Source organism: Salmo salar, chromosome ssa05, assembly GCF_905237065.1.
Source record: "Salmo salar chromosome ssa05, Ssal_v3.1, whole genome shotgun sequence".
NCBI classification, from domain to species: Eukaryota; Metazoa; Chordata; class Actinopteri; order Salmoniformes; family Salmonidae; genus Salmo; species Salmo salar.
Genome location: NC_059446.1, coordinates 43,793,731 through 43,807,361, shown reverse-complemented (window position 1 = coordinate 43,807,361; position 13,631 = coordinate 43,793,731). Strand labels below are relative to the sequence as shown.

General features: G+C 42.7%; 1 protein-coding gene across 3 annotated transcripts in view; it reads left to right on the top strand.

Moving 5' to 3' along the window:
• The window catches only part of LOC106604958 (AF4/FMR2 family member 2), a 176,305-nt gene that overhangs the window by 103,977 nt on the left and 58,697 nt on the right, over positions 1-13,631 (top strand). For all 3 annotated transcript variants that reach the window (XM_014200135.2, XM_014200134.2, XM_014200133.2), the window contains one exon: positions 9,654-9,708. In XM_014200135.2, the coding sequence (XP_014055610.2) occupies positions 9,654-9,708 (55 nt within the window). The remainder of the gene's footprint in view (positions 1-9,653; positions 9,709-13,631) is intronic.

The following is a 13,631-nucleotide window of genomic DNA, read 5'->3' as shown; positions in this document are numbered from 1 at the left end:
ATATTTTATAATTATTAGATGATGCTGACCCAGAAAATAGGGGTGTGCCAATTTTCTGGATACAATTATGATTCGAGTATTTTTTGTTAAAAGAAATGTGAGTGCCAGCAAGCATGTTTCTCATGCTTCAATGATATAATTTCTAAATTATACTGTACTGTCTTTGAGTCAGCCATGTGCGTGGTCTAAATAACTCAACTGGATAGTCTGCCTGTAAAGAGAAGAGCGGGCTGTACTTTGATCCTGCTGCTCTGATTGGATAGACTGAAGCTGTATTTCTCTGTCCACTCGCTTCATAATTTAACAAGATCACTTTTCCTTGCATTTTTCAGTCTGATCATTTAGATTACTGCTGCCTGCTACTATGATAAATCACATGGCGAGGACGTTTGCTATCAAGCTATCAATGCGCATAATATCTAACAAATGGGGCAAGTGTATGGAAAAAATATGAAACGCAATGCGCATTCTGACTGAGTGACAGCAAACTTGACTGCCCACTGCAAGTTGAGGACACACACACACACACACACACGCACACGGGCTGCCCCTAATCTGCACCTTTTTTGCAGTGAGAACATGCAGGGGGGTACAGTATTTTGCCAACAACTATTTAGGCATATAAAAAAAACACTTCAGTTTTTTTCGATCACGAATATCATCCGATCCGACTATCAACTGTCCATTACAAATACGAGTAGGGCCATATCGGCACACCTCTACCAGACACTTGTCTAAATGTGAAAGAAATGCTATAACCACCCCCCAGCCACATCTAGCTAAGTGGATGTGTCACTGTTGTCTAGACATGTACACATGTTCAATACAATAGAGGGCCGTAATCACCCCCAGACACACCTGGCTAACTTGATGGGTCATTTAATCATCTGGCAAAGTTAAGTATTTTGTTTAAACATCTAGCTAGCTAGCTAAACAATGAACCATAATACCACCCATATTACTAGCAAGACAAACTAATTATCATAGCTAGCCACAATGCATGAAATGCTGTAGTATGAATCTGCAAGTAGCTAAAGCTAATGAACTAAGTTTAATATGATCTAGCTAGTTAACATTAGGCTATAACTAGCAATCATACACATAACGTAATCTAGCGTGCCAGCAAGCTCACATTCACTAGCTAGCTAACAGTACGTTTTAACTTGCAATTAAACAACTTTCTGACAAAATTAGGTAAGTATATTATCTGAAAATGTAGCTCGAATCTTACCCATCTACAGTACCAGTCAAAAGTTTGGACACAGGGGTTTTTCTTTATTGTACTATTTTCTACATTGTAGAATAATAGTGAAGATATCAAAACTATGAAATAACACATATGGAATCATGTAGTAACCAAAAAAGTGTTAAACAAATCAATATATATTTTATATTTGAGATTCTTCTAAGTAGACACCCTTTGCCTTGATGACAACTTTGCACACACTTGGCATTCTCTCAACCAGCTTCACCTGGAATGCTTTTCCAACAGTCTTGAAAGAGTTCCCACATATGCTGAGGACTTGTTGGCTGCTTTTCCTTCACTCTGCAGTCCAACTCATCCCAAACCATCTCAATTGGGTTGAGGTCGGGGGATTGTGGAGGCCAGGTCATCTGATGCTGCACTCCATCACTCTCCTTCTTGGTCAAATAACCCTTACACAGCCAGGAGGTGTGTTGGGTCATTGTCCTGTTGAAAACAAATGATAGTCCTACTTAGCGCAAACCAGATGGGATGGTCTATCGCTGCAGAATGCTGTGGTAGCCATGCTGGTTAAGTGTGCCTTGAATTCTAAATAAATCACTGACAGTGTCACCAGCAAAGCACCAACACACCATCCCACCTCCTCCTTCATGCTTCACGGTGGGAACCACACGTGTGGAGATCATCCATTCACCTACTCTGCATCTCACAAAGACACAGCAGTTGGTACCAAAAATCTCAAAGTTGGACTCATCAGACAAAAGTACAGATTTCCACCTGTCTAATGTCCCTTGCTTGTATTTCTTGGCCCAAACATGTCTCTTCTTCTTATTGGTGTCCTGTAGTATTGGTTTCTTATCAGCAATTTGACGATGAAGGCCTGATTCACGCAGTCTCTTCTGAACAGTTGATCTTGAGATGTGTCTGTTACTTTGAACTCCGTGAAGAATTTATTTGGGCTGCAATTTCTGAGGCTGGTAACTCTAACGAACTTATCCTCTGCAGCAAAGGTAACTCTGGGTCTTCCCTTCCTGTGGCGGTCTTCATGAAAGCCAGTTTCATCATAGTGCTTGATGGTTTTTGCGACTGCACTTGAAGAAACTTTCGATGTTATTGACATTTTCTGGGATTGACTGACCATTTGTTAAAGTAATGATGGACTGTTGTTTCTCTTTGCATATTTGAACTGTTCTTGCCATAATATGGACTTGGTCTTTTACCAAATAGGACTATTTTCTGTATACCACCCCTACCTTGTCACAACACAACTGATTGGCTCAAACACATTGAGAAGGAAAGAAATTCCACAAATGAACTTTTAACAAGGCACACCTGTTAATTGAAATGTATTCCAGGTGACTACCTCATAAAGCTGGTTGAGAGAATGCCATGAGTGTGCGAAGCTGTCATCAAGGCAAAGGGTGGCTACTTTGAAGAATCTTAAATATATCTTTTTCTTTTATTTGTTTAACACTTTTTTGCTTACTACATGATTCCGTGTGTTATTTCATAGTTTTGACGTCTTCCCTATTATTCTATAATGTAGAAAAACATTTTTTTTTAAAGAAAAACCCTTGAATGAGTAGGTGTGTCCAAACTTTTGACTGGTAATCTACATGTATGAATGCTTCACAGCAGACTGGAACCCCTTTAACTCTGTTTTGTTTGTACAGCTTGTTTGGCTGGTGTTGTGTCAAGTTACTCCGGTTCACACTGACCGTGAGCAGAAAGTAGTCCATCACAACTTTTCCCCACTGATCTTTGTCTATTACGCCTGCTAACTTCAGGGTAGCGATGTTGTTGAGAGCAATAGCAACACTTTTGCAGTTCACCAGGCTAACATTATATCTTTCAAAAAAGCTGCGGTAGCAAGGCTTATCTACACATACTGATCAGCTCACGTTATAGACAGAAGCATGCTACTTGACAGACCAATCCGAACTCATCTCTCGATATGTCCAGCCCATCCATTATCTCAGCCAATCATGGCTAGCGGGAAGGTTCCTGTCTTTTTCCATGGCTAAACCAACTAGTCTCGTAATTTAACAATTTTATTTGTATTTACAGATGGCATACAACTTTGTTATTAATGCACATGAAAGTTTACATGTTCCAGAAGGCATTTCTGACAAAAACAAATGCCTCTACTGTGAAGTAGTGATGTGCAACATACGTCTAGCTTCCTGAAACGGGTCACATTTAGTTATGACGATCTCACATGATTAATTGTTTATGTTTAGTGTGTCATGAAACCAGTTTTTGGCATCATTGATATGATGAGAAGTTGAAAATGTCAGTTTCAAAGCTGTCAGTGTGGTCACTGTAGCATTATCATGAAGTAATTGTCCTCACAACGCAATCATATGTGCCAGTGTTTTCATGGTCACTGAGGAGCCAGGACACAAAGTATGCAATAACCTCAACATACTTAACCGATAATGCTTTATTCAGCACGTATCATAAACAATATCCCTGCATGCTGAAGTAACACAAAGCAAACCCTGTAGGAGCAATCAACAAACATGCCTTCTTTGCTTCCATCTGAATGTCTCCTGGTGATGGCTCTGTGATTCACAGTATTTATATCACATGGGTCTGCAGACCTAAATAAAGTCAGGAAGTCAGAGAGAGAGAGAGAGAGAGAGAGAGAGAGAGAGAGAGAGAGAGAGAGAGAGAGAGAGAGAGAGAGAGAGAGAGAGAGAGAGAGAGAGAGAGAGAGAGAGAGAGAGAGAGAGAGAGAGAGAGAGAGAGAGAGAGAGAGAGAGAGAGAGAGAGAGAGAGAGAGAGAGAGAGAGAGAGAGAGAGAGAGAGAGAGAGAGAGAGAGCCTGGGAAAGGTTGCATGTGGCCTGCAGGGCTGCCATGGCAGAAGAGGCAGAAGGCTGAGGCTCCAGACTCTAATGAGGCCTTGTGTTTGGACCCGAACTGCATCACAGCCCCCTCCGGCGCTCCTAGTCACACAACCCCCCCTCCCCACCACCACCTCTCGCCACTACTTACACAAACACACAGACACAGACACAAATGCACACACGCACACACTGCCATGGCAACAACCACTGCTCAAATCACAGTTCAACCAAAGACCCCTTGTGAAATAGAGTTTTGAAAAAAATGACTCTTTTCATGCTTTTCTTCAGAAATGTTATTTGAAGGACAATAATGTTTGTTGTACCCTCACCATGCGTTTACTGTGTCCTTCCACATGAAGGTAATATAGTATCATCACAACACACACATAAAATTGCTGTGAACATACTATCAGAAAAGCATTGAAAAAGGTATTGAGGAGGGACCTGAGTGTTACTTACAGTAAGTAGAGCTCTCTACTGTAAGTTGTTTGGATGCTACCGTACTGTATGTGTTCTTGGTACTATCACTCTAAAGATAAATATTTGCAGGGAATTCATGACCACCAACTTTATATATTCAAGTGCCTTTAATGGTGAGGCAACTGCTTGTTATATGCGACTAAGACAGGGGAGTTTGAAAAAAAGCAGTAGTCAGATGTTTCCTACTTGGCGGAAATAAATGCAGAGAACAGAGTGGAGCCTCACAGGCAGGCAGAGGAGACGAGGGAAAGGCATCCATCACAAGCGTCAACGTAGCCTCTTGATGTGACACTCCAGTCAGCTCTCTCTCTCAAGCTCTCGGAAATTAGAGTGGTAGATGGCTCAGGGCCAATCTAAATAATCCATCGCTTAGAAAAAGCGGGGCTTCAGAGTATGGCTGGGGCCCTGCGTGTGTGTGTGTAGAGGGGCCAGAGAGAACCCCTACTATAAATCAGAGGCAGTCCTGGCAGAAAACTAGGAGGGAGCAGCAAAGGCCAGTATAGGAGTGGAGAGGAGAGGAGAGGGGGATTCAGGATGCTTTCCCTCTGATCCCTGTAGCTCTCACCGGAACTCTGTTTCCAGCTCATTCCCTCTCATGTTCCCCGTTCATAGTATACACAGTCATTTCTTCAATACAGAATAGTCTCATTCCATATGCATTTAAACATGTACAGTATTCTCTCGTTACGTGGCCCTTTATCTCGTATTCACCTATTCCTATGCATCCTATGCTTCAGACTCCACACACACACACACACACACACACACACACACACACACACACACACACACACACACACACACACACACACACACATGGCATGGGTAGTGATGTTGGGAGTGTTGATGGCCCTCTCTCAGCTGACTGGATCCTCAGACGACTGCTCTAAGTGACAGATCTGGAACAAAGCAGCGTCTCAGGGCAGGAGACAGGAGCACAGCGGACGACAGGCACTTTGCATGTGAGCTCTCAACACACACACACACACAAACACACACACAAGGAAACACACACATGGAAAAACATACACACTTCTCCTAGGGTAATGCACAGCATATTTATTTACTTCCATCTGTCCAAGTGCATTTCCGTGTACCTCAGAACTGATTGACACAATAACGTGGAGATGGATTGAATGCTTATTTAAAAGCACACTCGTTTTAAGGCCCCCACAGTTACTGCATTTGCAGGCTTTCGCTCCGGAGGGAATAGAGAATAGGTAGGTACACAGGAAAGGCTGGAGAAATGTTCTCTTATGCCTCTAAGGGGGAACTTAACAAGCCTAATGTATCTCCCCTCCCCTCAGCCTCTCCTTCCTGTCCTTGTCTAACACAGCATCAGGGAATCACCACAACCATTGCATTACCTAGAATTAACCCTGTCATCATCACAACCACCCACATATACAACAGTAGAATATAGCATCTAAATGTAACCCTCTCTTTCATGTATATCTCTCTCACTATGACAGTACAGCTCGACAGTGACAGAGCTGTCCCTGTAGGGGATATTAGAGTCAGTTACTGTATGTCCCCTCTGACACACACACACACATATCTGATACCCCTGAGATGATGCTGTCTCTCTCTGGGCCCAAGAGATGACGCATGGCCTCCCCTCATCATGGTGATGTGTCTGTCTCCTGGCACAGTACCATGGAGTTAGTTACCAGGTACCAGGGACGTGGAAGGATATAGGCTCAGGGGTGTCAGTCATCCCCCGGTGAAGCGTCACATCCCCGGGTGTACAGTACAACCCTCCTCCCTTCCCCATCTTCCACCTCCAGAAGCTCTCTGAGGAGGGTGGGTCACCCTCCCATGGTCCCCAGCTGCCTGGTGAGTGGTGACATACCTCCTTCGCGCTCAAGAATAGACAGGAGAGAGATGTTGCTATTGTGGAGCTTCCAGCCCACCTAGCTAAATGGGAAAAAGCGGTGGTCTATATGCTTAACAAAGTCGACCTCTTCCATCAAACTGCAAACACAGAGGGTCACTCTTAAATGCCAATCTAGCAGCCCTTTCGCTCCATTTAAAAATAACTTGAGAGCACGCAGGGGAATAATAACAGTAATACAGTGGGCAGTAGGGGGAGGAAGGGGTACTGCAGTGCCCAAGAGAGTGGTCTTGTTGATGAGTGCAATTATGTATCAGTGACACATTGACATGTACTACACTCAGTGACAAACAGTTTAATTTTGTGTTCAGGAGAAATGTCAACATCAGGACATTGGTGATTAGATATGTTTAGAATGTTTTTCTGTAGTGTCTCTGACAACCTCCATTTACCACGTTTATACGATTTACTGAGAAAGTGTTTTGGTGGTTTCTTTTATTTTCTTAACAGCTTGTCATGTCAGTCAGACATGCTCAAGTCACACATGATTTTCATAAGGTAATGCAATAAAAACATTTGAAGCCATATAGGCACTCTTACATTAAAATAATATATAATACCAAAATTCCAGCATCCAGTTCATTCAGAGTATCATAGTTACTTATCACAACAATTCTTGAACATTTGTCTGTATAGTATGTAGTATTTTTAAAGACTTATCATAGTTTGTCTCCAGTATATGTGAATTCTGAAAGGCTGGAAGGGTGGAGAGAGATTTTCCCTGAGGGTGCTGACAGATAGACAGAGGTAGTGATTGGGAGTTAGCTGGTGGCTAATGATCACAGCCTGTGCTTGTCCCTCCCTATCATTATGCTAGCTCTCTAGTGGGCTAGTGCCAGGAGACTCTGTCACCGTGTGTTGCTGTGTTGCTTCACTCCACCAGCTGTGCTGCTCTAGTCTGGGCTTGCCCTCTTCAGCTCTGTACGGCCTCTCATCTCTATTTTCCCCTCCCCACCCCTCCTCTCCTCTTCTCTCCCCCTATCACCCCTCCGCCCTTCACCCCTTGAACTGCCATGCTGCCCTGACTAATCTTCCCCTCCCTGACCCTCCCTTTGCCCTCTCCTGCCCTAGACACTCCTGACCTACCCGAGACACTTCTACCCTGCTCTAGACACTCCTGTACTGTTGTCTTTTCTAAAAGCAAAGGAACAGGACGAACCAGTGCCAGTGCCAGTGCCAACTGCACAATTCAAAAGAGCCTCACTCATGGGTGGCTTCAGTGAAAAAGACATGGTGTGGGTTGGTAATTCTGTTTCCATGTTAATGGTCCTGATAGTAAGATAGGACGTTGTAAATCACATTATTTCTCAAGGCTTCACCAGAGCTGACTCTAATCCTATTTTAATCATTAGACTGCGCTTCACTCAGGTTTATCAAGGTGCTTTGAGCGGCTGTAAAAGAACACATATGTTTGCCAAAACGTCAAACCTTAAGCATACACTCAACTAATGCCAAGTAGGAAAGAAGGAGATTAAAAAAAAGACTTACTGCAGATTGGGTCTCTATATCTCATGGTGTGCCAATTTTAATGAGGTGAATATTTCTGTGAGCTCGCTTCTAGCTGTGCTGCCAAAGTGTTTATATTCAAGTTAAAATAATATAAAACTCGGTTTAACTCCTTGTCCTCCTTGTGGTTTGAAGGTTAATTTAGCAGAGTGATAAACACAGGCCCCAATTAGGCCATTAAACACTGTCTCACTCTCAGGCTGAAACAGTCTATATCTATTATTTCTCCTCAAAGGTATTTATTATAAAGTCCTGTTAGTCCTGATATGTCGGTGCAACTGCGTATCTGTGGTTTCCTGACAGAGGGAGATGTCCTGGGGCTAATTATGTATCAAGCAGTTCATTTGGATCGGAGGTCTGTCAATGTTTCAAACAGATGTGCACCGAACCTACTTTCATCGTTTACAGGGTCTTCAGGACTTCTTTAAGAGGGTATCGTTTTTATACACGTCTTTTGCGGTGTCATAAAAGTGAAAAGTATAACCACACCTCTCCTCCTAGAGTGAATAGGGCTGTGGGTAAGATGCTGCAGTGTACACTGTTCAGGTGAATTTATAGGTGTGCTTTTTCCTACTATTGATTTGCCTCCAATTAAAGGCTGGATTATCCCCACCGACTGGAGAGAAGTTAAAAATGAAATAGACCACACAGTCCACTCTTTATTCATGTTTGTCCCTCTTCTTTCTCCCTCTTTCTTTATTTTTCTTTCTCTTTTTCTCTTTTCTTCTGTGTCTCTCTCTCAAATTCACACACATGCTCACCCACACGCTCACACACACTCACACATGCATGTACATACAGACATTACCCCCCCAGTTTGGCTCCAACTGAGTGCAAATCCACTGGAAGCATCCACCTCAGCCACCTGGTTTTGTGTTGCGAAGATTTCTTCCCCTGACATCTGTTAAATATTATCAGGTTAATGACTGGCAGTTTTGTTCAAAGTTCTGCCCAATCTAAGATGCTGCACGACAGCTTAGGTCATAGAAAAGTAAACTTTAAACACATTTCCCTCTCTCATAGAGCTCCTTTTATTGTTCTAACTCAGGGGGAAATTCCCCGCCCAGGTTATTTTTTAACAGCCATGTTGTGTTAGACACTCCGGGCCAGTCTGCCACTCTATGTAAAAATGTAGGTTGCTAAGCGCTAGCTCGCTGCTAGCCTGCCTGCTGGCCCGGTTTTGTGTTTTTACTATGATGTCATCACACCCCATAACCATTTGTCAGATGACATCATTCTTTCTGAAAACACTTTTTGATAGTTTATGAGTCCGAAGCAAGCTAAGGGATTGGATTTTTTTTCAATGGTGAATTGCATTGAAAGATGGTATGTATAACAGAGAGTAGAGTAATGCCATCCCTCACTATGGAGAGATGCATTTTGCTCTTCTGTAAATAATGACACATCATCCCAATAAGTATTGTGCTAGTGTCCTAATAAATAAAGAAAATACTTTATACATGCACTGATTTGAATAATAGAAAAGTTCTTTCCAGTTCTTTCCCCAGCAGTACTATATGTTTTGACTTTATATGGGGAATTGTTGTAGGGTTATTAAAGGGTTATTAATTTAATTAATATTCTATCATAAGCAAAATCCCAAAATAGAGAGGTGGATGATAAAGGAGACCTCAGTATAAGTTTGTTGAATAAATTAGTACACAAATTGGTCACCTGAAGCTGTCTATTTGACCTGACTGGTGCTGTGTCTTTCTGCAGAATGCTTGAGGATGACCTGAAGATCAGCAGTGACGAGGAGGACACTGATCAACAGGTAAAATGAATCAACACCCTTCTATGTACAGTATACTGTATCTCTTTATATTATGTTTTTCTGAGCCAGAAAATAACACAGCAGGAACTGTTGGATTAGTTCATTCGAGATGGCTCTCATTGTGCTTCTTTTGTATTTTGATCATAGTTATCATCCATTCAGGACCTTCGACCAGTTGGTAGTTTAATAATAGTTATTAAACACTAAGGCCATAATACTCACTCAGTGAATACAGGGCTCTAATATCGCTCTAACAACAGCACTGCACTCCCATATTAGTGTGTGTGTGTGTGTGTGTATGTAGCGTGCTGTACAGTATGTGTGTGAAATTCATTTGCATCTCTGTGTGTTTATAAGTGGCTTACTGCAAATGAGTGCATGGTACATTATCACGCTGTCATCGCCTGCAGTACACCAGCAGTGTCTGTACACAAATAAACACACACTAGTCTGCTTGGTCCCCCTCCTCCCCCTGTCCTCTGCATGCACAACAATACAGATAAAAACAAAAAACACATCCCGTCCTTATATAAGCAACCAGCTTAACCCCCCCCCCCCCACCCACACACATACATACAGAAAAACAAACACTTACACACACACACACACACACACACACACACACACACACACACACACACACACACACACACACACACACACACACACACACACACACACACACACACACACACACACACACACACAGCCCCAGTGTGAGTGCCAGACACAGTGGATCAGCATGCTCCAGCACATGTGACTCAGGGCAGTAGAGAGAGGAGGTATAATTAATATATTTTTGACAGAGAAGCAGGAGGGGGCTGGGGAGAACCTGCAGCAGTAATTTTGCTGCTTCTATCTCCCAATGCCCACATAGTGCTGTATCTAAAGCAATTAGCATCAGCCCAGGCTCTCTGCCGTTTTTTTCGCTCTCTCATCCCTCTCTCTCTCTCCTCTCTTTCTCTCCATATTTCCCTCTACACACACTCTGTCTCGATCTTTTTTTGTCCCTTTCCCTCTCCTTCTCTCCTTCTCTCCTGTTCTTGTGTGTTGCTCTCAGTCCAGCTTTGGTGCAGTTATGACAGTAGACAGAATAAAAAGGTCAGCCTAGCCCTACCTCAGACAAATCACCTGGCACTGAGGGGTAGGGGTGTGGTTCTCAGATGGGAGAGGGGGGCTAGGAGGGGGCAGGGGGGTTTGCTGTGCCTGGACTGCTGGAGCTGCTAGCACCTCTGACCTCACTGTTATTCAGCTACCTGGTGCTATTCATCAGCTAGAAACACCTCAACCCAGTTTTGTTCATGCATTCCTCCTTTTCCTCTATGCAAGCACTTCCTTCCCTCTCCCCTTTGTCTACCAGAATTCACTGGAGATTTTCTAGCTGTGTATGAATTGTAGGATTTTTTTTAACAAAATTGTGAGAACGTTCTATTGCTTAGTTCTGCAGCAGCACAGATGATCATTGAGGACTGTGGTCAATTAGTCAAGGTTTTGTTGCCCAGTTTCTTCAAAAAATACTGCAGTGAAAGGGCCAACCAAATGAAAACATTCTCCCCTAAATCAACAGCCATATTTTCATTCAGATGTCCTGGTGGATTAAGAAGAAATCTAGTCATCACAAACAGTGGTGTCTTTATTTGTTAGCCGGCTTTCTCTCTTAATGATAAAATAGCCCCCTACCCAGAATGAATAGGATACTGCTGTGACTGATCACCATAGATGGGGGGGGGGTACTAATGATAGTATTTTAACAAGGGGTATCGAAGTTCAATGACATAATTTGTTAAGAGATAGTGGAGATGGAGATGATGAATCTGAAGGCGGATGAGTGAGTGAAGAGTCCTGTTCATCTGTCTCAAATCCTGTTTCATCCAATGCTAGTATTAGAATGAGCTAATTTAAAACAGACCTTTCTACCCTCCCTGTAAGACTGATCTCACAACAGAGCCAATGCTTCTCAATCACCCCGCAGTTGAATATTCAGGTTGAAAACAAATTGGGGGCATACATCACTGTGTGGCATACATCACTTTTGGAAAGATATTGTCCTCTCTACAGGCAATGGACCAGTAAATTCAATAGCAGTGCATCACTCTCCTTGCTTGCCACAATGAAGTATTCTTCAATATTGTTGAATTCCTTTTGTGTCAATTTCATGAACATCTTGCTTTGAGCTGTGTTGTATTACTCTTGGTGATACAGATAAGCACTTGGTCATGGCTGGCCTTTTTAGGCACATTTAATGGTAGTCACAAAAATGACACCGGCACAGCCCCATCCCTCCCCTCTCCCTTCTCCTCCTCCTTAGCGATAACCACCCTCTGAGTTTCCCACACACACATAACCCCTGAAACGAATGCCCAAAGCCACCTCATAAGCATGAAAAAAGCCCCAGCAGTCATTAAAACAGTTTGCCGGAGTACGTATCTACGCCGCCGCCGAGCCAAACACACTAGCAGCCATGCCCCCAGCTGCGTTGCCTAGCAACCTGCGAATGGGGAAGAAGGATGGAAGCAGCCCAAATCCCTGTGGAGAGGGAAACAGCAATAAGAGAGCAGTTGACAGATGATCTGAGTTGTTTCATCTAATATACTGTGAAGATCACTGGCTCCTTTCATGAATGATAAATGGACTGTACACAGATCAATGGTCACAGCAATAAACTTAGCCTGCCTGGCCAGTGTGTGGCAGTGGGCCTGCCTGTGCCTTGGTGGTAGTCGGGACAGGTTGTGGTGGCCAACAGCTTCACTACTTGTCGGTATCAAGGGGTTTTATTTCTATACCTTGCTCAAACACTATTTAAGCGGATGAATATGCTTTCAAAGAGGACTTGACACCAATGTTTTTTTTTTTTATTATTCCCCCCCACATTGTGGGCTACATCATATTTTCAGGACTACAGATGTAGCAGTGACACTCATCTCCCTGTGCACCCTTCATTCACTGTGAAGTGGCATGCTACGGTCCCTTGTGTCTGTCTGCATGTGTAATTGATTTCCACTGAACTGTCATCGGAGAGGAAACACTTTAATGTTCATTTGTTTGTTACAATGGGTTGTTGTTCTATTATAGGGAATACATTTGGGAAATAGGGGAGGGGGGCTGAACAAACAATCCTCATAGTATTAAACTACTGTCACCTGTCTGTGCTTCAAATCAGTGTCAGGTGTCAGTGATGTAGGTTCAAATCAATCCTATGGAAATCCATAGCTTAGTAGTAAGACCTTTCCTACTAATGTATTATGTAACAAGTATTATATTCTGTATGTGGACATGTAGCCTACTTTAAATGTGGAAATGCTGATTCGATGCAAAGCCTCTCTGCTACTATAGTAGGTGTAGGGCTGTGGCGGTCATGAAGTTTTGTCAGCCGGCGATTGTCAAGCAAATAACTGCCAGTCTCATGGTAATTGACTGTTAGTTTACATAAACACATTTAGCATCTCCTGGCTTCCACGCATAGCCTACAAGCCACTGATGCAAACATTTGGAACATCTAGATTTTAAAAAGTCTAATAGATCCATTTAAATAATATAGCCTACACCATCACAATAAATCCATTATTTATTTTAGATAGGTCTAAAGAAACATGATATGAAGAAAATGTAGTCTATTTCAGATGAACAGAATAGAGTTGTCCTTATGTTAGGCCCTGATCTGGCTATGCCATATGGATGAGGGCTACACTAGTTCATTTAGCAGACAGGATGTGCTTAGAATTCTGTGGCATTATTTTAAATTATTTTATAGTATGAAGAATACAAATCAAATCAAATACATTTTTATTTGTCACATGCGACAATGGCAGAATGGTTGAGGTCCCTCCCTTCTCTTTCTCAGAACTCCGCCGTCCTTTTCTCAAATCATTAAAATCCAGATGGAAAATATTTACACAAGAAGCAACCTAATATCACAGTCAAAC